The sequence below is a fragment of the Chionomys nivalis genome, chromosome 18 (assembly GCF_950005125.1).
Source record: "Chionomys nivalis chromosome 18, mChiNiv1.1, whole genome shotgun sequence".
Classification (NCBI taxonomy): Eukaryota; Metazoa; Chordata; class Mammalia; order Rodentia; family Cricetidae; genus Chionomys; species Chionomys nivalis.
This window is the reverse complement of record NC_080103.1, coordinates 30,838,094-30,863,893: the sequence shown is the minus strand read 5'-3', so window position 1 is coordinate 30,863,893 and position 25,800 is coordinate 30,838,094. Positions and strand designations below refer to the sequence as shown.

Sequence of the window (25,800 nt, the reverse complement as noted above, 5' to 3'; positions counted from 1 at the left end):
TATCATTTACTAGGGCCTAACACGTACCATAAGGGGTTGGATCCAGTTATTTCCATAGCCTATCTTTCCTCAAACAAATTCAAAAGTTTTTTTCTAAAATGTGGCTAATGACTAGAGAGAACTTTAAATACAATGCAATTGCCAAGTAAATAAAATAATAGAAAATGAAGTGATCATTCAATAATCCATATTGCTCAATTGTAATGTATCCCATTTGTATTTCAGAGCCACATGGAATCGATATCTCCTTTCTCTAGATGAAACAGGGACTCACGGTAATAGTGATTTAAAAGTTAGATGTTTGAACCAGCCATTCCATCTCTGTCTCATAGCTATAAATGAAATCAAACAAACAAAAAGCTATGCAGTGTTTTCGTAGATCCAAGACTAAAACAGCGAGCAGTTAAGTCACATATTGAAACAGGCCTCATGACTTCTAGGGTTCTGTCATGCCATCTATTTATCTTTGACCTGTTCCTTCACAGGTCTATACTAAACTTTACTCCGTTGCTTAACACAGGCAATAGAACAGAGCTGTGATCCAAATTCCCAGGTAGGTTACTTTGGCCTTAAAATTTCCACAGCAAAGCAATGGGTTCCCACACTCAGCTTCACTGTATTTGTTTAGTTCCATATTGTCTAGGGAATCAGTCATTATAACCTTGGAATCAGTAGCATTTATAGCCCCTTTGGACCCAGTGACTCTGCAGTGGCTAACTATGTTTCTTCTCTTCTTGCAAACACACTGTGGTTCTGTGGGGTTTTACATGGCAAGGATCATTTTTTTTTCAGCAAGGATTAGATTTTTTTCAGTTCTGATTTTTTTTTTTCTGCCAATTCTAATCTCAGCCTGAAGTAGCTATCTAGTCTTGTAGTGGAAATAGTCTGTTTTTATAGAGACAATTCCATTTTAAATTACTTCTCAGGCCAAACGCTGCCATTTAATAAAAGTTTGGAACCCTACACAAAACCAATAAAAGGCATTAAAATTACTTATTAGTCATGGTACTCTCTTCCTGTCACCAACCAGAGAGTTCTGCTTGATAGCTCCATTAAATCCAGGCTTATTCCTCATTTTTCTTTGGTTTCCTTTTACAACACATAGGCATTATTTTTAAAAATCCTCTCTTCACATAAAAACTGTACATTATTACACAGAAAAGTATTTAATATTCAGTACATGTCAAGGCACTGATGTAAATAATTATTTTAAAATATTAGCCAGGAGCATACTATAGTTTAAGGCAAATGAACAAAAAAAAAAAAAAAAAAAAAAAGTTCATTGCATACCCAGAGCTGTAGAGTTCATTGCATATTTGGGTATAAGGAGCTGCAAAGAACTTTGTTTTTCAATGACTATGAGCAAATTTGACTGTACTAGTTACTTTTTAAAGAGATGGCTTAAAAAATGAAACCCCATGCATTTCTAAAACTAATTAAGTCTACAATCTCAAGTTCTAATGCTAACCGGCTGAAATCATATCCATAGCCATAACAGCCCAATCCCAATGGAGTCGAAAGCATAGTATAAAAACAACATTTATCTGCGACATAGTTCAATATTTTTGGAGGCTATTACTATCTCCAATAGGATCTATTATGATTTAAAACTCTCTTTTTATTGATATTCATTGTTTTCTCACCTGACAGCGTCCAGTAATTTTTATCAATCTTCTCTTAGCCTGAGATTTAAGCATCTACAATATATCTTAAGGAGAAGGGCACTTTTTCAATATGTCTCAAGATTTTTAACACAGCTGTCATTTTAAAAACCCTCACCTCTTCTCAGTTGAGAAGGGTTTAGAGAAGGCAACTCTGTTGATAACACCGCTTTCATCTGAAGAAATAGAAGACTCAGGAATTAGTATGGCATATTGATAATGCCTTTTTTTATGGCATTCTTATTCCTTAACTACGAAAACACCACAGTCAGCTGTCAATCATAAAATGGCAACATCAAGTTCCTTTCCTGGCTTGGAGATTTGCAACTATCCCAGTGCTGGTAAACTAACCACCAAATTATAGCCTTTTCTCCTCCCTCACCCAGATTTCACAGGGGCTGCACACCCAAATAAATGCCTCTTGGCTACCCATTCATCTAACAGCTGGAAAGATGACACTTGACATTTGGAAACTTTCCTGGGAAGATTGCTGCAAGGCTTTCCCATTAGCTTCCTGGTGAGACTGTAAGGTCGAATAAGCTGCCTCAAAACCTGCAAAGGGTAACGGAAATACTCTAATAGTAAGCTTGTGCAATTTAAATTTCTAATTCTCAAATCAGAGTTCTTCAGATATCCTAGAAACCAGTGGTTTAAGTGGGGGCAGAAGAATGCCTTTGAAGATGTGGGGTTACAGTTACATTTTAAGCAATGATAATGATGAGAAAGTCTATTTCATTTAGAGCTAGGAGGGAAGTCTGCTCTGGCATGAGGAAGGACTTCGACATAGGTAAGTTCTTATAAAGTTGATTTTAAAATCTGCGGTTGTTATGGTTTTAGAACCTGCTCATCCTCATTCAGCGCATCAATACAAGGCCCAGTTAATACTATTCTTTTAAAAATAGCCTTCCTTATAAACATTATTGCCATAGTTTTAAATTTCTTACAACCCATGACCATAAATTCATTGTGAAACACAATGAGCTTGACACAGACAGAAAATCACAAATATTATATTTAAGTGCTACCTCTTAGAAATATTGCAAACATATGTATATAATTCCTTCTGAAGACAACTTCAATTAGGAAGTTTGAATAACTTAACTTTTAAAGATGTTAGAAAGAGAAATAAAACCTTTCCATAATATTTAATATTAAAATGTCCAAAATACAAACATGTCTTATTACAATGAATGTGGCTAATTCAGTCAGGAGGCCCTGGTGATGTACTTCATGCACTGTTCTAGTGTGAATTCTCTACCACCAAAATATCGTTATACTTGCCTGCTCTTATTTGTTAAGTATTTCTCAATGGAAGAGTGACAAGACTGAACAGGCTTCTCTAAATGCTCAACCATTTATCCACAGATCGATAAAATTAATAAACAATTTGAGGGAAAAACTCTGTTGGAGTGCACTGAAGGAGCAGGAGACATAAAGGATGTAAATTTCAATTTTAACTGAACTTTTATCTGAGACTAGAATAAGACTTCCAACGTCAATTTAATATTGTTAGACTGCATCACCTTAGCTAGAGTGACAGAAAAATATTCAAACGGATTCAACAAAGCACCCAATTCACAAAGTAAGAACAAGTGAGGCTCAGGCCATAGGAAGAAGATACAATACTCAGAAATGGTTGGACTTGTTTCCTTTTAAAGTAAAAGAGCAGTCACCATTGTGGCCTGCCTCAGAGCGGAGCTATCACCTTAATTTTCCTCTGCCAGGCACCCAAATCACATATTCTTTTCACATAGCTTATTGAACTACCCTCAGTTGGTAATGACTTTCTGTCACTCATGACCTAGGGCAGATTTGAACTGGTGACCAAGAGGTTAAAGGCTCTGTATCTCATTACCAATCCCCCGAGATATCTTGTTCCCTCAACAGTTAGTGATTCTTTTGTGCCTTGGTCACGTATGAAGAACACACACACACACTCACACACACACACACACACCTCAAACAGTGAAAAGTGGATTATCAGTATACAAAATTTCAGATAGACTTGGAGAGCTTTAAACACATATTTTAAAAAAAAATCACATACTACATACAATCAAACAGAATGGTCATATTCATTAAAGAACATTTTCAATCTTCATTGATATAACTATATATAATCTTCATTATTAGACTGAAAAGCAATATTGAAATCTACAGTTGAAGACAACCATAGTTAGTAAGCACCCATGATTAATAAACATGAAACAAGCCAGAAACTTTATGTATATATATAAAATCATACGCATTTTTTGCATCTGTTCTAAGAAAATTCTGCAACACAAATTAGTTTCAGAAGTGTGATAACTAAATAAGCAAAAGGAATAATACAAGGTCATAAATAAAATAACCAAAATCATATTTGTCTTCTTATCATTGGTAGTTATCATGGAATAACAGCAGATTGCATAAACAGGTAAGATTTGAAGAAGAATAAAAATGACTATCATTTAGGAATATGCATGCTATCAGATTTTTTATTAATAGTTTTAGATTAGCAACATAATAACTGAAAATATAGTTTTTTACAAAGTATTTTCCCTGTATGAAATATAAAGAAAAATAAATAAAAAGAGAAAAAAATAAAGGGAAAAATTTTGTCTGGAGAGAGGGTACAGTAGTTTAGATTACTGGCTGCTCTTTTGTAAGACATTAGATTCCTAACACTTGTGTCTTGGCTTACAATGATCACTAACTCTCGTTTCAGGGAACCTGATACCCTCTTCTGGTCCCTAAGGGCACCAGATAGGCATGTGCTTCACAGACACATGAGCAGGCAAAACACTCATGCACATAAAATATATATTTTTAATTAAAAGGAAATCTTTTTTATACTTTAGTATTTTAAAAAGAAGGTTCTGGATTTATTCAACTTATATTATTAATGAACTGTATTTAAAGTGCCTTATTTTTGTTGACAATTAGTAATTGGATTTAGGTCTCTAATATGCAGGTACTTCTCCTTATCCTGGAATTTGGAAGGCATGGTCTTTCCCCCATCACTTTATTTAAGATATATTTCAAAAAAGAGCCAATCTGAACCTTGAATATAACCTCCAACCACAGTCATATCATTTTCCCAGAGGAATACTCAAGCAAAGTTGCAACACATTCATCCCTAACCAGTATTTATCCCCAGTACATGAACTGAGTTTTTGGAGCCCATTTCCTATGGAGGAATACCTTGTTCAGCCTCGATACAGGCGGGAGGGCCTTGGTCCTCAAGTGGTATAACAGACTTTGTTGACTCCCCATGGGAGGCCTCACCCTCTCTGGGAAGTGAATGGGGAGTGGGGCTGGGGGCTTAAGTTGGGGGAAACAGAAGGAGGTAAGGGAAAGGGAACTGGGATTGGTATGTAAAATAAAATAAAGATTGTTTAAAAAGTATATTTAAAAATATTGACTCCCTCCCAACTTTTTAAAATACATGTCATTTTAGGCAGAGATGCCAAAGTAAAGAAATAAAAACCTAGGCTTGAAAATCATCAGAATAACAGATCAGTCAAAGCATTAATAATAGACACATGTGAGCTCAACCCTTGGCTTCTGTACTGATAGATATTGGATATGAACAGGTTGAACCATTTTAGTCCTTGTTTTTAAAATCTATTTCTAAAAGTCGAGAAATTCAATGCCCATGTGAAGTTATCACAGGTAAAATAAAATAATGATGACAGATGATTAACAGGTTGGAGCTGTCATCACAATAATTCACAAGTGGATATTCAAGTATATGTCCAAGTGCAGATAAAGAACAAGGACACGTCACCATATCACAGGGACACTTATTAACCTGTGCTCATAGCAGCTTTACTCATAATAGCCAGAACCTAGAAACAACCTAGATGTCAACTGAAGAACAGATAAAAAAACTGGGGTACATGTAGCCTTAACAGGTTATCTCCTGTAACCAGGGAAATCTTCCAGTTGAAGGATTGGGACATCAGCTCAGTCACAAAGCCTTCAACCTACAATTTGTCCCGCCTACAAGATGTGCTGGGGTACAGAAGGTACAGGAATTGTAGTGGTGATCAACCAATGACTGGTTCAGTTGAAGACCTGTACCATAAGAGAGAGCTTGGCCCTGAGATCCAGGACACAGAGGTAGGATAAACCAAAGACATAGGCTAGAACCAAACATAGCTGGGAAAAGTCAATGAAATGATTCCTAAAGATGTTCTGATATAATCAAAGCCCAACTGTCATCAGAGAGGCTTAACCCAGCCCCTAATGGAAACAGATGCAGAGACACACAGCCAAACATTAGGCAGCACTTTGGGAATCCTGTGGAATAGGGGGAGCAAGAATTGTAGGAGCCAGAGGGATCAAGAACTCAACCAGAAACCCCACAGAGTCAACTAACCTGGGTTCGTAGGGACTCACAGAGACTGAACCAACAACCAGGGAGCCTGCATGGATCAGACTAAAGCCCTCTTCATTCCTTATACTAGGTTGTTTCATGCAGTCTAAATAGAAGGGGAGGTGCCTAGTCTCACTGCAACTTGATATATCATGACTGATGTCCATGGGAGGCCTGCCCTTTTCTCAGGAGAAACAGAGGAGCAGTAGATGGGGATGCGGGATGCGGGGAGCTAAGGAGAGGGATGGAAAGGAGAAAAGGGAGGGGAAACTTGGTCAGTGATGTAAAAACAAGCAAACAAACAAAAAACAGACAAGAAAAGATCGAAGACATCTGTCCTTAGTCTTCTAGAATAATTCTAATAGCTTTGATACCAGTTTACCTAGTTTAAAGAATGCACTGGCTATAATAAAACTGTCTTTATGTCTACCATGTATTTCTCCTTATTACAGAAGGTTAGGAGTTGAATTCAAACACTATTATAAGTTTTCTAAGAGAATAAAAGATTGATAGATTAGTGGGGTTAGGTTTCTCCTTAATATGAAACTTTTCTTTATACACACACGCACACTAAAACATCACATTCACACATATACACTTTAATTAAATAAGTAAGTTGATCAAGCATGAAAATAAAGCACACAAATAAAATTCAAACCTAAAGGAGCTACACTCAATTTTCAGTTTTGTGCTTTCTCTCTGAATATTCTTATCACTATTCAGAATATTCAAAAATTTTTATTCAACTGGCAGAAGAAAGTTTAAGTGTATCTGGGCTCCACAGATATCAACCCATTAGAAACAATTAAGATGGTGTTCTTCTGAGCCACTTATCAGCGCAGCAATTAAAGAAGAGTCAGTACACTCGCTTTTGATAAAATATCACATTATCTTGGAATATTTCAATGCCTAAAAAGACAAAGAATTCTCGCAGTGTGAGTTCAACAGACTGGAGCATCTGGTAGATTTTCTTTAGTACATTTTCAAAAGAAGGAATAATGACTTGTAAGCTAGGGAAACATTGACAAAATACCATGTTTTCCCACATTTACACCAGATCTGCCACATCGCTTCTATATATGAACAATTTCCACCCCATTATATGTCTGAAATTAAAAAGTATAAGCTAGATGCTCTCACCCTACTGTAGAACCACAATAATTACAGACAATTCCTTGTCTTTTCCCCAAATAGTGTATGTGCTGAAGACCTGCTTTAGTCCTCACTTTGCTTCTTGGAGAAACCAGAAACCAGGGTTGAAGCTGACAGGCCAAGTGGAGTGGCCCCATGACAGCTCTAGGAAGGTGAGCCTGGGACTGAACAGATCACAGCAGCTCACCCTCACCTGGTGCAGGCTGTTCTGCATTCCAGACATCAGGCACTCTTGTTTGGGACTTTCCTTGGGAAGGGAGCAACCTATTAAACCTGACCCAGTCACTTTTTCCCCTTAAGTTTCTTCAGTTCTTAGGACTTGATTTTTTTTTTTTTTGTTCTCTTTTTCTTCTTGTGCCGTGATGCTCCTGAATTCTCTGCTGGTTATACAGCTTGACCCTCATGCCCACTTGTCCATGCGACCCCTTTATTTTTACATGTTTAATAATTGCACTTTAAGAGACTTTCACTTCTACAACCGATTCCTTTACTAGACTCTAATTTATCTTTAAAGGAAATTTATTTCTGTTTATATTGATGTGTCTATGTCCGTGTTTATCATCACATGGGTGTGGATTCTTTTGGAGGCCAGGGAAGCACATCAGATCCCCCGGAGCTGGAGCTCTAGACAGTTGGACACTGCTCTGTGTCACTGCTGGGAACGAAATACAGGTCTTCTGGAAGAGCAGCAAGCACTCATGATTGAAATATCTCTCCAGTCATGACCTTGTTATCTTAATTGCAAGTTTTTATTTTATTCCACATATATAAGCCTTCTGATTCAGGCTACTTATAAATTAGAACATTTTAGAATACATTATTTAATGAATGAATGGATGGATGGATGGATGGATGGATGGATGGATTAATGACAGAAGATGCTCATGGATGGCTAAAAAAGCCTTGTGTATTTATTTGTAATTAAATCTTTTAATGATTAAATACTAAGATTCTAAACTTCAAATTTCGGTTTTAGAATTTTAAAGGCTTATTTAATATCATATAATTTTTATGATATCATTTGAATGACACAGAGCTAATGCTTTCTAATAACCCACAGCAATAACATAAACAACAATGATCTGTAGATCAGGCTCTGCAGTAAGAGCTTTCCCAGAAATTCATCAACCTAATATTTTTCATAATCCAATAGCATAGCAAGACCACTAATTATCATTACGTATTTATTAATAACTGATCTACTCCTGAGAATACCATGCTTAGGAGGGGTGGTATAACTTGCTAAAGGTTGGTTTCTAAGTATTAGAATTGAGTTTGAAATCCTCTCTTCAATTCAGAATCCAAATGTATAACCATGATAGTCTACCTTCACTCCTTTACTCATTTTAAAGATGTACATTTCCCAGTGTAAAATGTTGGGCCCCACAGCTGTCTCTCGATAAATGGTAATTGAGGAAATTAACTAATGAAACTTAAGTGAAGCTCTCTTTGGAAAATTATGAGAATAATTGGAATCCCAACAAGGATGTCTTTAAATAACAGCATTTATCTAAAAATATATATATCAAAGAAATTGCATATGCACAACTTCAGTGACTGTATGCATTCATTCATGAGATAATATATGTGTGAAATCATTTAAAACTATATTCTCTGGTGTGACAATTTTCCCCAAGATAAACTGAAAGAACAAGTAAGGTTTTAAAGAATTAGTGTGTGTGTGTGTGTGTGTGTGTGTGTGTGTGTGTGTGTGGAGAGAGAGAGAGAGAGAGAGAGAGAGAGAGAGAGAGACAGAGAGACAGAGAGACAGAGACAGACAGAGACAGAGACAGACAGACAGACAGAGATGGAGGGAGGGAAGGAGGAAAGGAGAGAGAGAAAGGGAGTAGAGACACAGGTATTCTTGTGGGTAGTGGCAAAGGAGGACATTGGAAACACCAGAGCCAGGGCTACATTTAGGAGCTGCCTTAATTGGGTGCTTGGGACCAACTCAGCCTCAGAAAGAGGAGACACTAAAAGGATATTAGTTAGGACATTAGAACCAATGTCATCTTGCAGAAGGATGAATGGCTGCAGTGTTGGGCTGCTGGATTTGGAGACGAAGATTCAAGAGAGATCACAGAGGCTGGAAGTACATTATAACCATGGGGGAAGAGAAGCTCACGTATTGTCTCTACTCCTAAAAGCCACTGCAATGCTTCACACTTTGTGGCTGCCACCCTGGCAAAAGGCAGAAGTGTTGAGTGTCCTAAATAGAAATCTGTGCCTATTTTCCATTTTGACTCCATTTTAAAATATAATTTGATACCTAGTTTGATATGTTGAACCCTTAAGACAAATCCAAAAGTCTTCCTAAACACTACATTTTTAATATTTCATTCTTAGAAACATGTACTTTTTTAAAAAAGAATTACATTTCTCGTTATCATATTAAAAGTTTGTTTCTTTTATGGGTAAATGGAAGGTGAAGTGAAATGCTTATCCAGTTTTTAAGTAACATTTTGTCAGCTCCATAGGAGTTAAAAGATGAAATTAAGACTCCCTGCAGACGAGATCGGAGGGGAGTGGGGGGAGGGGGCAATATTTGGGAGGAGGGGAGGGAAATGGGAAACGGGGAGCAGGTGGAAATTTTAATTAAAAAAGAATAAAAAATAAAAAAAAAAAAAATTAATAAAAGTCATTAAATGAGACTCTAAAAAAAAAAAAATAAAAAAAATAAAAGAAATAAATTAAAATAAATAAACTTAATAAAAGAATACTTATATTTTGAAAAAAAAAAAAAAAAAAAAAAAAAGACTCCCTGCAGAATCTTCCTATCCCACCAGAGGTCAGGTCAGAGCCCTGAAACCCAAGAAAGACTGTCCCCCAACACATCCTCCCAGCACACCCCAACTGTCCCTCCACTTCTTGTCAACATATCCTGGTCCACAAGTCTGGCAGAAGCCTCCTAACCACCAGAAGGCTAGAGAGCCTTGAACCCCAAGTAAAAGCACTCCCCCATCCAACCCAAACCTGCCCAGCAAAACCCCAAATGTTCCTCATCATCCTCATCAACATTTTCCAGCCTGCACCTCTGGTAGAAGCCTCTAACCCCACCGGAGACCAGTCCAACATACTGAACCCCAGAGACCAGGCCAGATTCCTGAAAATCAAGCAGAAGCCTCCTACCCAACCAGAAGCCAGGACAGATTCCTGACTCCTAGAGAACCTCTGGTGAGATCAGAGAGCACATACTTCACCAGAAATCCAGCCCTCAATATTGGCAGCAAACCCCTGCCAAAACAGAGGCTATCCAAACCATCAGAAGTCCAGCCTTCAAGTCAGTTGGTGACCCTCTACTTAACCACAGGCCACTCCAGCCAGAAGATCAAAGAGAAAACAGAAACCAAGAACAGAAACAAACAAACAAACACTCATCCAACAAAGACAAACACAGAAATTGGTACCTAGCCCTAAAATTTCTCCAAATTCAAATGGCTAAACACTAGTGCAAAAACACAATAAACAACAGCCAGGGCAATATGTCATCACCAGCACCCAATCATCCCACTATAGAAAGCCCTGCATAGTCAGCACAACTGAAGCACAATAAAGGTCCTTAAAGCCAACAGTATGAAGATGAAAGTACTTAGAGAGGAAATAAATAAATCCCCTAAAGAAATCCAGGAAACACATACACAAAAAATTGGAGGAAATCAATAAATCCATTAAAGAACATCAAGAAAGAAAGAAAAAACAATATTCAAAAAACAAACAAATAGAAAAACCTTTTGCTCCTACTGGATTGCATAAAAAGCTTCAATAAAACCAAGTACAATATTTTATTCCAAGATTGGATGAAGCAATCCAGTAGGAGCAAAAGGGTCAGGAAGGAAAAAAAAGTCAGAGACCACCCCTGCTCCCACTGTTAGGGAACCCAAAGAGCACCAAGATACACAACCATAACACACACACACAGAGGACAAAGGTCATACACATACAGTCTCCCTGATCTCTGTGAGCCCACTTGATTCCCAGTTAGTTGATTATGTTGGCCATGTTTTTGTGTTTTCCTTGACCCCCTGTCTCCTCCAATCCATCCTCCGCCTCCTCCAGAAGACTACCCAGGGTCTGGCCAGTATTCAGTTGTGAAACTGTACTTTAATTAACCAATTGCTAAAGATGTTTGGAACTGATGTTTTTCAGTAATTTGTTTTCTGCTAAGTTATACACACCAAATTTGGAAATAGCTAGGAATTAATCTGGTCCACGTGGACAGATCAAATAGTTGTTTAGACTACATAGGTTCATTATGAATCAGATTATAGATCTTATCAAATTGGGTATCAGCAAATTTGATATGTAGTATTGTTTATTTAATCTATTCCAAATACTTTTCAATACACTTTCATCTTCATAGCACTTTACTAATAGAAATGCATAAAGCATTCTCAATAAGCAGATTGATTTTACTACCCAGTCTGAATATTAAAAGTTATATCCAAGTAAAAATATATATGTACATATACCACATATAAAATGCTTCTACTGGGTTAGGAAGACGGCTGATTGGGTGAGAGTACTTGCTATGCATGCCTGGGTTCTTGAGCTCAAATTCTCACAATTATTGTGAAATAGTTGGCATGATTCTATACACCTCTAACCCCAGCACTGGTAGGAAGTACAGACAGGAGGATCAATGAGGACTGCTGACTGTCAGCCCAGCTCCTTGTTCCCCGAAAAAAAACAATGTCAAGGCAATAAGTGAGAAAATAATAGAGCAGGACTCCCAATGTCCTCTTCTGGCTTCTATGTATATATTGACACGTGCATCCACACAGGTACATGCACAAGCAACACACACAAGCACACAAGCACAGACATGCATATGAACAAAATGTGCTCATACAAATTAATATCAAAATCAAAATGTACTTAAGAGAAAAATATTTAAGCAATACTGATGACAAATGCCTACCTGTATGTACTTGTGAATGTACCAAGAAGCTTGTTTCCCATCATTCACAGATTCCACTGTGGTGTTAGCCATACCCACAACATCACCACCTGCAAATACCCAGGGCTCACTGGTTTGCATGGTTTCTGGATCTACTTCTGGGAGACCCCATCTGTTAAACTTGATGGGACTCAAGGCTTCTTTCACTGAAAAAAAAGGGAAAGAAAAATAGGCAATGACAGATCAGTGAATCATGTAACAGTTTGGAAAATATTCAATAATTATTATTCTACGGATGTAAGCAACTGTTTTTAATAAACAGGTAAAAGGTAAGTTAGTGCAATACCAGAGTCAACATGTTTAAAGTCATTAAAAATATACCTCACATGTAGAAACTAAAAATAGTTTGAAATACTTAGTAACTGCTTTACTATCTAAAAAGAGTTGAACCAATAAAGTATAGCCTTTGAAATACATATAAATGAATTTTCTTATCCATAAATTTACTTATCCATAAATCTGCTACTATTCCCATGATCCCAATAGTATTCCTGGGTGCTACAGGTAAAAGTTACATAGTTGATTCATGGATTGTGATCAAAGCCAAGTCTTTTTTTCCCTAAGAACATACTTATAAAGCAAAATGGAAAGACCTTCTATATTTCCAATGAGTTACTTACCCTTATTATTAAATCATTTCACTCAAGTATACAGTCACATTCAACTCAGAATAAATGCTCCTTTTGTATTATATAGATTGTAATAAGTATTATACACAAATACATATATGTGCATGTGTACATGTGTGGGAAAAATAATTATAGGAGAAAAATCGTGAGTGGGTAATGTGGGATAAAATAGCAAGGCCAAGAAGGAGGAGGAGAAATGTTAAGAATTCATTTTATCCATATTTAAAAATCTCTAAAAATTTAAACAAAGAAGTTAAACTAAAATTTGAATTAAAAAGCCTTGTTTTATATCTGTTGAATCCTACATCAAGTAGAAACAGACAGCTATTCTTGGGGTAGTGCTGTGCTTTTCCTAATGGAAGACAGAACTACGTATATGTGACTTGCTTCTGTATTATCATGTGTGGACTTTAGAAAATACTGAGATGGACTGGTGTGTGTGAATGAAATGAGTTAAAGCTCTCGCACTCAGGTTTCTATTTTAAAGTCTTCTGCTATTTGTACTTCTTATGCTAGCTCACCTTTCATCAAGAGTAAAATTAAATATTCATGTAATTATTTTCAATGCAGAATGGCATTTTGAGATTTTTCTAATGTCTTTAAAGGTCACATGCACGGAGACCTTTCTCATTGTTCCCCATTGCATAACAGATCATCACTACCATCTGTTGACAGTTACTTGAGTTGCAAGAACATTAATAGTGAATAGGGCTCATTTCTTCAACATGGTTCAATTTGTTATTATTGAATGGCACTTATAATATGTTTTAAAAATAGACTAATAATTGTAAATAATTATTTATAAGAAGTGATATTATTTGTCTAAAACTTTGACACACTCTGTTCCAAATAGAGATATAAAATGAAGAGAGTTTAAAAATAGCAAACAATTCCAGATTGCTTTACTAAAAATCCATATCCCATTTGTACATTTAACCTCATTTTTCAGAAATCGCCTTGAAAATTACTACTGGTGTCATCTTAAGAATGAAAAAGAGAGAAAGATTATGTATTATTTATTTTTCCTACATCTATTAAAGACATACATTGTTAAGCTGTTGAAGTTTAAATTAAGGACCCTCACTCAGACTTTTTGAGGTCCTCTGACTAACATAAAATTTGTAATTTTTTTTTCTTAAAGTCTTCTGAAGCACTGAGGGTTGAATACAGAACTTGGTTCATGCTAGGTAAGCACTCTATCATTGAGCTACATCTGAAGTCCATTAAATGTTTGTATTCTTAAGGAGAAGCCCTAGGGCCTCACAAATTTATATCTGCTTGAACCAAAGAATTACATGCACATTTGTGAGTGCATGTCCCTAAATATTCATAAGTGTAGACTGGCTAAAACAAGCTCTTTAGTATGTGATTCACTCAGCTTTTGAAATCTTAGACATGAATACCAACTATTGTAATCATTTAGTCACTTCTGACACCAATCTAAACTTTTTTAATTAAGCAGTTTGTTGATTCTATATCTATTACAGACTAGATATATTAATTTTTCATACTAAAAATGATGTTAGCTATCTTTCAAAAAAGTACTTATGGAATTGCCTTCTGCACTTTAGTGGGGCATTCAACTTTAGCATATCCCTAATTTCCCTCTTGAAATGTTAAGTGGATAAAAAGTCATATAGTAGGCCTTGCTATTATGAAATATAACTGAAATAGTAACAATATGCATAAATTTGAATATATAATTCTGGGATTGTCAGTATCTACAAAACAACCACTAAAAACATAGAAGATGAACAAAATATACAAGTTTAACCACTGCTACAATAGGTCTCAAATGTTTTCTTTCAACAGTGCCTACCATTTACTCTCAGGATGATGGCCTCAATCTCAAACCACAAGTATTTCCTTGCAGGTCCAGTAGCTCAGTTTAGGTGTATAAAAATGTTTATACAGTAATTAGAAGTTCATTGAATCTACATATGGATCACAAACCATCTTTCTCAATTCCACATAAGTGCATGTTGAAGTATGCTTTTCATGTACCTGTGCTCATGTGTATGAGTGCCAGAGGTTGATGCGAGTATCTCTTTTGATCCCATTTCATTTTTATTTGTTGGCACAGGGTTGTTCACCAAACCTACAGCTCATTACTCTGACTACACTGGCTAGCTAATGTCCATTAGGGATCTTCCTGTCTCCACGCTTTCAGTACTACAATTTCAGACAGACACCGCTGTCCTCATCTCTTTATTGTGTTGAAAGACTCAGATCTATTGGCATGGGTGTCAGACATTGTCCTGAACAAGCCATGTCTTCGGCTCTATCTTTCTTAATTTCAGTGATTTTCAAACGATAGCTACTGTTCCTACATTTTATCCCCTCCTTTTTTCTAAACCTTTAAGTACCACATCTAGATTCCAAATTAATTAATTTAGCTTATTAATTGATCTAATACAGAAAATATATGTATTTTTCTTCTACTTTATCAGTGAGGAGTTCGTTTCTTCAGTTGCCTGTAACAAGAGGATCTCTGTTATCTGCATCGCTGGAACCACTGAAAGCTCTTACTCCTCTGCTGATACATTCAACTTGGAATTCAATGTAAACAAACCTCAGAAGCAGATCACTACTGCCCTGATGCAGCTTGGAAGGAATGAAGGCCCTAGTGGATGAAAAATGTATGTTTACATTTGCAAACCAAATAACTGCTTGCCATTCCTGTGAAGTGTTAAATGAATATTAATAAAGGCTTGTACGTTTTTTCTTTCTTTCTTGAAGGGAGTAGGCATTTTCTGTTATGATCATTTACAGTTTTCACAAAGATTTCCGAGGGATTGTATGCTGATGGAGACAGGCATATGTCCAAGTAGCTCTATTGCTGAATACAATAAGAACTTGAAAAAGAGCCCTTAAACATGCTGATTCACAGTCCAGATTATTCTGCAAATGAGGGAGGAATATGCTAAATGATATGGTGCCTGGAATTTTATGCAGCCTTTAAAAGAACAGAAACATACTTAATTCATACCAAACATTCGAGATTTATGTTAATTTTCTGCTTTAATTACTAGTGTGCTAAAATGAGCTTATTTAAAAAACAAAGACACTCCAAGGTAGCTTTATATTAAGAAATGGTTTTGAAATAGGAACTTTTAGTCAACTTAATGTTATGCGCAAAATGACTTTCTTTTATATATAGACTTAATTGTACTGTGACACACAAATTCTTCAATAAGCCACAGTTTAAAATTGCAGAAAGCATCCCTTAGGGACACATCAGCAGCAGATGCGGATTGCCAAGGTCAATTAAACTGACATAGCCATGCTGTCATATATGTAGAAGAGAAATCCATAAGCATATGACAAGTGCGGTTCTCAGTATTTATAAAAAGATGTGGAAAGTGTTATAGTTTACTACATAAATATAAATTAATTCTCCATAAAAAAAGAAAAACCAGTGCAGTAATTATAATGGAAAGGATTATTAGTATTCTTTGAAGAGTTTGTCATTATAAAGAAATGGAAGGGAAGAAATCCTTCAGCATTTATAATAAAATCTTATCCTGATAACAAAGATGAATCTATTCCTATGAGTGTTGTTTAATTTGATACCAGTGATGACCCAGTAGGATCAAAGCATGATGAGAAAAGAAAACAAGACAGGGCAGTCATCTTAGCAATTCAGAGAAGAAAGCAAAGTCAAAGACAGATCAAAGGATTCTAAGTACAGAGCCAGGATCTGAGAATTCTGTTTAACAGAAGGACAACAGAGAGAAAGCAAGGGATAGAAAGAGAAAACACCTTCATCTGAGAGTACCAGATTGGGACAGTAGCCTCTCTGTCCTCCACATATGTAAGCCTAAGGATATATCAGGATATATCTCTCAGAGATACTGGGGACTTAAGTAAGAAACTTGCATTTTTCCCTCACCCACCCTTGGAAAATGTCCTGGGCTCTTCACCTTCCTGCTTCTCATGTCCTTTTCTCATGTTATTTCTTACTCTGCCTCCCACACAGTTCTTTAAACTTTTCTCTTTTCCTCACGTACTTTGAAGCCTTGGATTTTGACATCCCTCCTCTCTCATAACCACATCCACATCTCGCTTTATCTGCTTTGTTAGAGTAATCACATTGCTTTTCCTCAGCACTCAGTGATGCCTTCCATTCTGCCCAGCCAAAGAAACTATGGCCTATTTGCTTGCCACACCCTGTGGCTTTGTCCTCCTTTTCCACATTTCCTTAGAATCTAGCAATTAAACTGCATTAATTTTTTATCCTTTTTCTTCTTACATTTGTAGAAAACTCTTCTGTCTACACTTTCTCTATTTTTATTTTTTTCTTGTATTGTAGGAATTTTTCATATGCAACTGTTCCTCTTCCCAACTCTTTAATATCTATTACACCAAACATTCTCCTTTAGAAATTATAGTCATTTGTGGTCCTGAACTTGATCTCAATGAAGATGACTTCAAATTCTCTTTTGAAAAATTTCTTTATTCACCCTTTCCATGTTAGTTGCTGTTGTATTGCTGTGAAGAGACACCACAACAAAAGAAACTTATAAAATAAAACATTTAATTTGGGACATACTTACAGTTTCAGAGGATGAGTATGGCTAGTGGTTGGGAAGCAAGACAGGAGGAAGGAAGTGGGTGGCTGGAGCAGCTGAGAGAGCTTACATTGTATCCACCATTTGGAGATAGAGAGAAAGAGAGGAGGGGAAAGAGGGACTAGGAGAGGGAGAAGAAAGGAGAGGAGAGGAAGAGAGAGAGAGAGAGAGAGAGAGAGAGAGAGAGAGAGAGAGAGAGACTTAGTCTTTTGTGGACTTTTGAAATCTCAAAGCCCACCCCCAATGATATATCTCTTCCCAAAAGTTCCACATACTAAGAATTAAGAATTCAAATGTAGAAGCCTTAAGGGGCCATTCTCATTCACACTTCCACATTGGCTGTCAGGTATTATTTTTCTATTTAACATTTTTTAAAAATTTTACATACTAGCCCCAGTTCCCCATTATGCCTCTTATCCCACTCCCTAGAATTTAAGAACCACCTCCTCCTGTTAAGAGCCAGACTCCTCATAGGCATTTCAAGAGATGGCTTTGCTCCCCATTCTATCTCCTCCCGCCACTCTGCCGTTATCCATTACCTCGAAGGCAAACAGCTCCTCTACAGTCACACATATGCACAGTACTGCCCATCCTGAAAGCATCCCAAACCTTCTCCTGTCTCCCAAATTATTATGTTAGCAGATTATTAAGATCATTCATTCATTCAACAACCTTGTGATTTTTAAGAATTATCATTCTTTAGGGCCACATATCGGGTGAGCTAAGTAAGGAACCCATCAGAAATGACAGAAGGAGTTTCTTTCTTTCGGGGCTATGAGAGAGAAGGGACCTTGACTTCTTTTCCTTATCTGTTACACTACTTCTCATGATTTCTTGTCAACCTCCAAGAGATGGCCACATATTTGTCCTGAGAATCCTTAGGATTGGTTTCCATCACACCATTCTGAGTTTTCTCTTGCCTTCATCATATTTTCTAATTATCGATGCTACGTTTTAAGATTTTCTCCATTCTTCAATGCCCTAAAAATAGAGCTTTAACATTTTGACATTATCTTTAAATCATTTGTTTCCAATAACCTCACTATGGGCTCGGTTAGCAAGATCTGTGAACTCTTCTAATGAATTTTTCTCCTACTAACTTCTTGCAGTCTATTGATTCTGCCCTTACTCAGTGTGAAGAAAATCAATTAGAACTCACAGATTCTTTGTAATTGTTAGACATTAATGTTGTAAATTTTCATATTATTTCATTCCAATAAAAAAAAGCAGACAGATGTTGCAGGTAGGTACTACCATTTTCCTTATAGCCAAGAGGTAGCAAGAATTCTATTGGGATTAAATTGTTTCTGACCCCAAAGCCTTCCTTATTACTGATCATAGGAGTAAGAGAAAGTCAAAATGAATAGGCTAAGAATGATCTCTGGGAACTTCCCACTGGAGTCCAGGAAGTAGCTAAAATGGACAAGGGAATGTCGAAGGGGATGTACAATGACATCATTGTTGACAGGCTTCATAGATGCAGCATCTAGATCATCTTTTCAATGAATTGTTTCTTGACTTTTCTGTTAAAATAGACATTGCATGGTTTTATTTACATTATTCTAGTGTCTTTCTCACTACTCTTTGAGTTCCTGTAAGTTATCGACTTCTCCAGTCTCTAGCAAAATCACTGCCACATAAGAGGGACTTAATTAAGTATTGTCTTTCTTCTTGCTTTTGTTCGTTAGCTTAGAGCTTCTTATTCGACTTATTTCTTGTAGTTGTTAGTACAACAATGAAAGGCATCTCACTGTGGGGCGAGAATGCAAATATTTCTCTTTCGAAAGCTGCTAGCATACCAAATCATGGGGGAAAGAATAGGTGTGTGGCTACTTTCAGTTGCTTTAACCATTGTCTTCCTTACTTTTCTGCCTGGATTATTTTCAGTTTGCTTGCATTTGTAGCATTCAGGGAGACTAAAGGTAGGGGTTTAGTTTTCTAAACCCATCATGCCAAGGATAAAGAGGCTCCCCCAAGTCATTAAACGGACAGTTGCCAACAGCAGCCTTCATAAATGGCTTCTGTTGTCCTTGCATGCCACTGGGAGCTTCATTTCCATTCTTAAACTGACCAACTAATCAATTCAGAATTAGACCCATGCAAACACTTCACCTTGATTTGCTTATTTCTCCACAATAATTCCATCTATTTAAGACTCTGTGAACTCCTTGAAGATTTGATTTCATTTTCTCTGGAAAAGATCTCCTCAAGGAGGTCAGTGCTCTTGAAGTAAATACGTGGGGATTGTTTTCAGATTCTCTGTTGGATTCCCAAATGCTGTTCTTTGATATGCTTATTTATATTCAATGTTACCATCTACTTAAGACCACAAACTCCTTGAAGGAATAGATCATCCTTTAATCTGATTTGGACCATAATCATCATAATTCTATGCATATTTGGGTGCTTAATACTTCTTGATAATTACAAGACAGTGAAAAACGATAGGCTGCTGAGACATTTCACATGTAATTCCCAATGAGAGAAAATTTTAAAATGCCGAATGATGCCACCAAGTGATATAAACAATTACAGAAAGGGGTTAAGAAAAATGCCCAGTATAAAAAATCCCCATTTGCTGCATTTAAAGCATAAACAAAAACACAGAAAGCCAAGAGAAGATTATGCTACTTGTGAAAACAATATTATTAAAATATAAATGAATGCTGAGGAAAATATTTTAATTAACAAAATAAATCAAATGGAAAAGATTTCCTAAATAGAGCTTTAAAAGTAAGTCTATGTGTGTTTGACTGCCATGACTAATTATGTATCCATGTAATGTGTGTTCAATTTGGGCTTATTTAAATAGCAGAAATGCTCATTAGCCGCAGTATATCTGTGAAGCTTCAGTAAACAGTTTAATGGTTTTTATGTTTAACCAATTTCATAAGTTCCTGTAATTTTAGCTTTAGCAGCTCATTAATGTTATTTTTTGATATCCATCTTACAGCTTTTTCCCCCTTGTCAATCGTCAGTAGGCACACATCAATGCAAATTTAAAACACATAGTAGAAATTTGTGTTTAAGCAAATTTTATACATTAGTAAATGTACAATTCAATATACAGGAACCAGTTAAGTTTCACACAACTGGGATATATCTTAAGTATTGACCAAAGTTCTATTCCAGAGTATTTATGATGGTGGTATTGGAAACTGTTACTGAGTGCTTTTGTAAACTTGTGGCTGGTTCTGAGCTGTCATGCACACATTATCTCTTTGGAACCCAACAGAGTAGCTATATATCTCAATATCATCACAATACAGATAAGTTGCCAAGGTCCTACTTTTAAGATCCAAAATCAAAGAGCAAATCAGCTAAGCATGTAGATTCGAGATCTCTACAGAACTTGGAGGCATATATGCACATCTTTGAGTCATCTTAGATGGCTGCACCTTAGATGCAGTCAGGGGATATGTAAAGATTTGGAAGAAGAAAAGTACAGGTGGAAAAAAAAAATCAAGTCAGGCATGTAAAATAGGCAGCAAGAGTAACTCAAACTAAAATACATAAAGATTCATTTGATTTTTCAAATGAATGAGAACCAAATGAAACCAAAATATTTTCTATCCATGTGAGGCAGTTTTAGGACCGATCAGCTATAAGAGAAAAGTAAAAAGCAAGTCACGAGGTCTCCTAAAATGAAGAGTGAAGAGCAGTAAAATATTAGCAACAAAACACACAATGAAATGCATTAAGGACAAGGAGTGCTGCAAAGACAGAAGATGGTGTTTGTGGGCCAGTCTTACTGAAAGTTTAGCAATGAAAACAAAGGAAAAATTAAAGAATTGGCTTGGTGTTATTTATCCAATTAGCAAACATTTATTGTCTATTGCTGTTGCTCTATATATTGATGTAGGGACTATTATAAGCCAAAGGTAAGTGACCAGCCCTTGTGGGTTTACTTTACAGAAACAAAAATATACAATAAGCACATAGGGAATCACATCATGGAGAAACAGGTTGCAGAGAGAACATCAGGAAAAGGACGATTTCCAGACGATAGAGCTTGTGTTTTAGAACCTAGTAGCATGGAGGTTCCAAGAGGGCATTCTTTAGGAAGATGATATCAGTACCAGAGAATGGAGGGTAAGAATGAACCCATTTGGTAAAGAAACAGAGGGCTGAACATTCCAGGATGAGGAAATACAGAATCCTCAAGCATGAGGTGAGACTACAGCACTTGTTGATTAGAGGTGATGCTCTTTGGATGGAGGAGAGTGAACAGGAAAGAGGGAAAGCACTAAGGAAGAGGCATGGTCCAGTTCCATCAGTCCTATACTCCTGTCATAGCAACTGTATTCTAAACAAAGAAGGAAACTGCAGCCATGTTTGGAATAAAAACTGAATGTCAACATTCCTGTCTATAAACAATATCTGCTAGTGCCTCAAATAAGTGAGAAAAGGGCATAGGGTGACTGTTGGGGACTGCAGACCCTTGGACCCTGGTTTTCTATGACTGCTTGCCTGCTGGAGTTAACAGCTTGTTTCCTGTTCTTGCAGCTGCTCTAAGCACCACACCCTCAAGAGTTCCTGATGGTAGGGGAGTGGTTTCTGGTGGGCTTGCAGCTGAAAAATCTCGAGAGCTAGGGCATGGCCATTAGTGAAGGAGAGCCCTATGTAAGCTGCCCTGGAATTCAATAAAAGGGGTATTCTTATTTCAAGGATGACCTGTGTCTCCTTCTGTGTGTATGTTTCAATCTCCAGCCCCTTGCCCGACTTGCAAACCATCTTGTGGTAAACAGGCAATTGTATAGGTGGACAGTACAGGTGATTAATCACAGGAAGCTGTTTATAGTGTACATCGAAGTGTCCTGCATCAGTCAAGAGTGCTGACTTGCTTAGCTTCCAGGGAGGTCATCATACATGGTTAGCCTTTACAATGAATTTTTTTATTAAAATCATTTTAAAGGAAGCAATTATTTCATTATTTTCATCCAAACTCATTCATTCATTCATTACATAAATCCCTGCTGCACTGGAGATGGTAACAGTGTCTCTGGGCAAAAATATAAGCGAACTGCCTTATAATTGCATTGTGATTATAGCTGAGATGAGGTGAGATGAAGAATGAAGCAGAGCATCAGAAAAGTCCAGGAGGCATGTTTAAGGCTTTGATTGCTTTTCTTTTCTTTTCTTTTTTTTTTTTTTTTTGCTTTTTGAGATAGGGTTTCACCATACAGTCCTGGCTGTTCTGGGACTCCCTATGTAGACCAGGCTGAACTTCTAGAGATCTGCCTGCCTCTGCCTTCTGGGAGCTGGGATGAAATACATGCCCCAGCACAACCCAATTTCATGTTCTTCATTTGTGTGAAGACAATGCAGTTTTTCTGCCCTCTTCCCTCTTAGGTTTCCAGAACCCACTAACTCCAGAACAAATCCAGATGCCTTGACCTAGCATTGGAAAATTCTTCCTGAATTTGCAGTCGCATGCCTTCCTATGCTTACACGACTATTTCTCGTGACACGCTTTATAATCCAGCCAAAGGACCTAGTTTGTGCAGCATAGCAACTGTTCCTTGTCACTGTGACATCACTTCCATGTCTCTGTTCTCTTCCTGTCTGTCTTGTACTTATCTCTACTTCAAACATTACTTCCTCTGAAAAACCCTATTGTTTCTTTGATTGGAAGCCATTTCTCTACTCTGTTAGTCACACCCACAATCTATGGTTCTCTTCAGATCACTTTATACCTGTTGGCCATATGACATCCAGAGAAGATAATACTTGGATTCTGAAACAGGAGGTCCATGCAATGATGCTGGTGATGTGGAACTTCTGTGGGTAGCAGTGTGTAAATATGGTGGGAAGCAGGACCATACTGAACGAGAACAATTATCCATATACTTTAGAGAGAGCATATAAAATACTAGATATTTACCAAACATATATTATGATATGTTTGTAACTCTTGATTTACATGGAAACCTATGGTTATGTAAATAAAAATCCCTTTTACAAACTCTAATGAGCTTTATAATACCAAACTATTTGTGTACTTTTAAGTAACAATGGTCCCAATAATCTTATATATTTGAAAACTTTGTCTCCAGGTAGCAGAATAACCATTCTGCATTAAGCATTAAGAAGGGTGGTCTTGTTGGAGGAGGTTTGGCCTCCTGGAGGAGGGTTTTGAGATTTCAAAAGCCTACACCATTCCTAACTAACTCTCCATTCCTACTGCTTGGGGATCAGATATAGGTTCTCAACTACTGTTCCAGCGGCAAGACTGCCTGCCTGCTACCAACATAATGGCCATGGATTCATCTTCTAAAACTGAAGACCAAGAAACTATTTCATCTATAAGTTGCATTGACCATGGTGTCTTAACAAATTTGAAGAAAATAATGAGGACAATATTTTAACTGTTCTCGCTATGAAAATAAAAGCATTTGACAGATAAATTTAATCACTGAAGCCTTTGGAAAAGACACATGGGTGATTGTAAAAATTAATTCAGGGCTCTACTTAGCAATATCACAGTATAACATTTGATTTGAGTCACATCTATAAATGGCAATATCATATTTTATATTTATAATTTAAATGATAATTTATATTTATCATTTTAATTATAATATTAATATTATAATAATGTAAATATTAAATACAATTAAACATGACTTTTCTGTTAATCAAAATGTACATAAACACCAATGTCTACATTAAGCCAATTTTAGATTAAGCTTACTTTAGATGAACATTTCCTTTATCATACATCATTCTCTCAACAAAGAATATAAATCTAGAGCTATTAATAAAATATATATTAGTTACAATATTAGTAAATACTCCATATCATTCATTAGTTTATAATTGAACTAACTTTTAACAAAAATTATCACAATAACTTAGCATAGTTTTACATTTTGAAAAAAATATTGGGTTTAAGAATAATATTTTATTTTCAGTGTAAAATAAGTCTATAAATAGGCAGTGTAAACTGTGATTACATTAGAGGCTGTTATTTTATTCTAAAACCTGAACTAATTTTAAATTATGCTTTCCTTAAATATTTTTATAGGATACAATTTTCAATAAATATTATGTAAACAAGAATTTTATCTATACAAATTATAGAATTATAAGATTGTTAGGCATATCATTCTATAATTTATTTGATTTTTAAAAAATACCAATTCAAGTTCCTATCCCTCCCCCCATCCCATTCCCTCCACACACCCTCCCACCCCACCCACAACCAATCCTCAGAGAGGGTAAGGCACATTGCTTTGTGGAAGGTCCAAGGCCCTCCCTATTATATCTAGGCTGAGCAAGGTATGCATACAAAGAGAATAGGTTCTCAAAAAGCCAATACATGCAGTAGGGGTAAATCCTAGTGCCACTGCCAGTGGCCCCTAAGTCTGCCCCAGCCATGCAACTGGGGCATTCAGAGAGACTAGTTTGATCCTATGCTTGTTCCTTCCCAGTCTGGCAGGAGTTGGTGAGCTCCCATTAGCTCAGGCAGATGGTTTCAATGGATGAACCCATCATGGTCTTGACCTCTTTGCTCATATTCTCATTCCTCCCAGTCTTCAACTGAACTTTGGGAGCTCAGTCTAGTGCTCTAATGCAGGTCTCTGCGCTGTTTCTATCAGTAGCTGGATGAAGGTACTATGGTGATATTTAAGATATTCATCAGTCTGACTACAGGACAAGTCAAGATCCCTCTTCTCTATTGCTTAGGGTCTTAGCTGGGGTCATCCTTGTGGATTTCTGGGAATTTCTTTAGAGCCAGGTTTTGAATGGAATTAGAAAAGACTATCCTGAGTGAGGTAATCCAGACCCCAAAAGATTTTTTGATATGTACTCATTCACAAGGGGATACTAGCTATAAGCAAAGGATATTGAGCCTATAGTTCATTATCCCAGAGAAGCTAAGTAATAAGGTGAACCCAAAGAAAAACATATATAGATCTATCTGGAAATTGAATTAGATAAGATCGCCTGACAAAATTGAGAGCACAGGGGTGGGGGGAGCAAAGAAGATGGAAAAAGGAGAGGAGGGGAGAAGGGGAGGAGTGAGGAGAACTTGAGGGAATGGGATGGTCGAGATGGAGGAGGGACAGAGATGAGAGCAAGGAAAGAGATATCTTGATTAGGGGAGCCATTATGGGGTTAGTAATATCTTTAAAATACAATTTTGAAAAATCTAGGAATATCAGGGATACTTATTATCCCCGAACCTCAAAAGTAACAAGCCAGGAATTTGAAAACACTGAAAAATTTATTTTTGGTAGTTTGTTTCAATGTATATTCTTTTTCCAAATTATAACATTATTGATGAATAAATATATTTTTCATTTTCCAAAGAGTAGCATTTTATTACACTATAGGTAAACAGTATTTAAAAAAACAAATATAATAACACCTGGTCAATAAGGTACAGGCTTCTATAGCATACACTATATGTTGAATATTGCTAACTATATTTTATGATTTCTGTTCTCTGAAACAATTACGTTAT

General features: G+C 36.6%; 1 protein-coding gene across 1 annotated transcript in view; it reads right to left on the bottom strand.

The window, feature by feature from the left end:
* Nucleotides 1–25,800, bottom strand: part of Dpyd (dihydropyrimidine dehydrogenase) — a 764,880-nt gene that overhangs the window by 403,588 nt on the left and 335,492 nt on the right. The window contains exon 12 of the mRNA XM_057794113.1: nucleotides 12,092–12,276. Coding sequence (XP_057650096.1) covers nucleotides 12,092–12,276 — 185 coding nt within the window. The remainder of the gene's footprint in view (nucleotides 1–12,091; nucleotides 12,277–25,800) is intronic.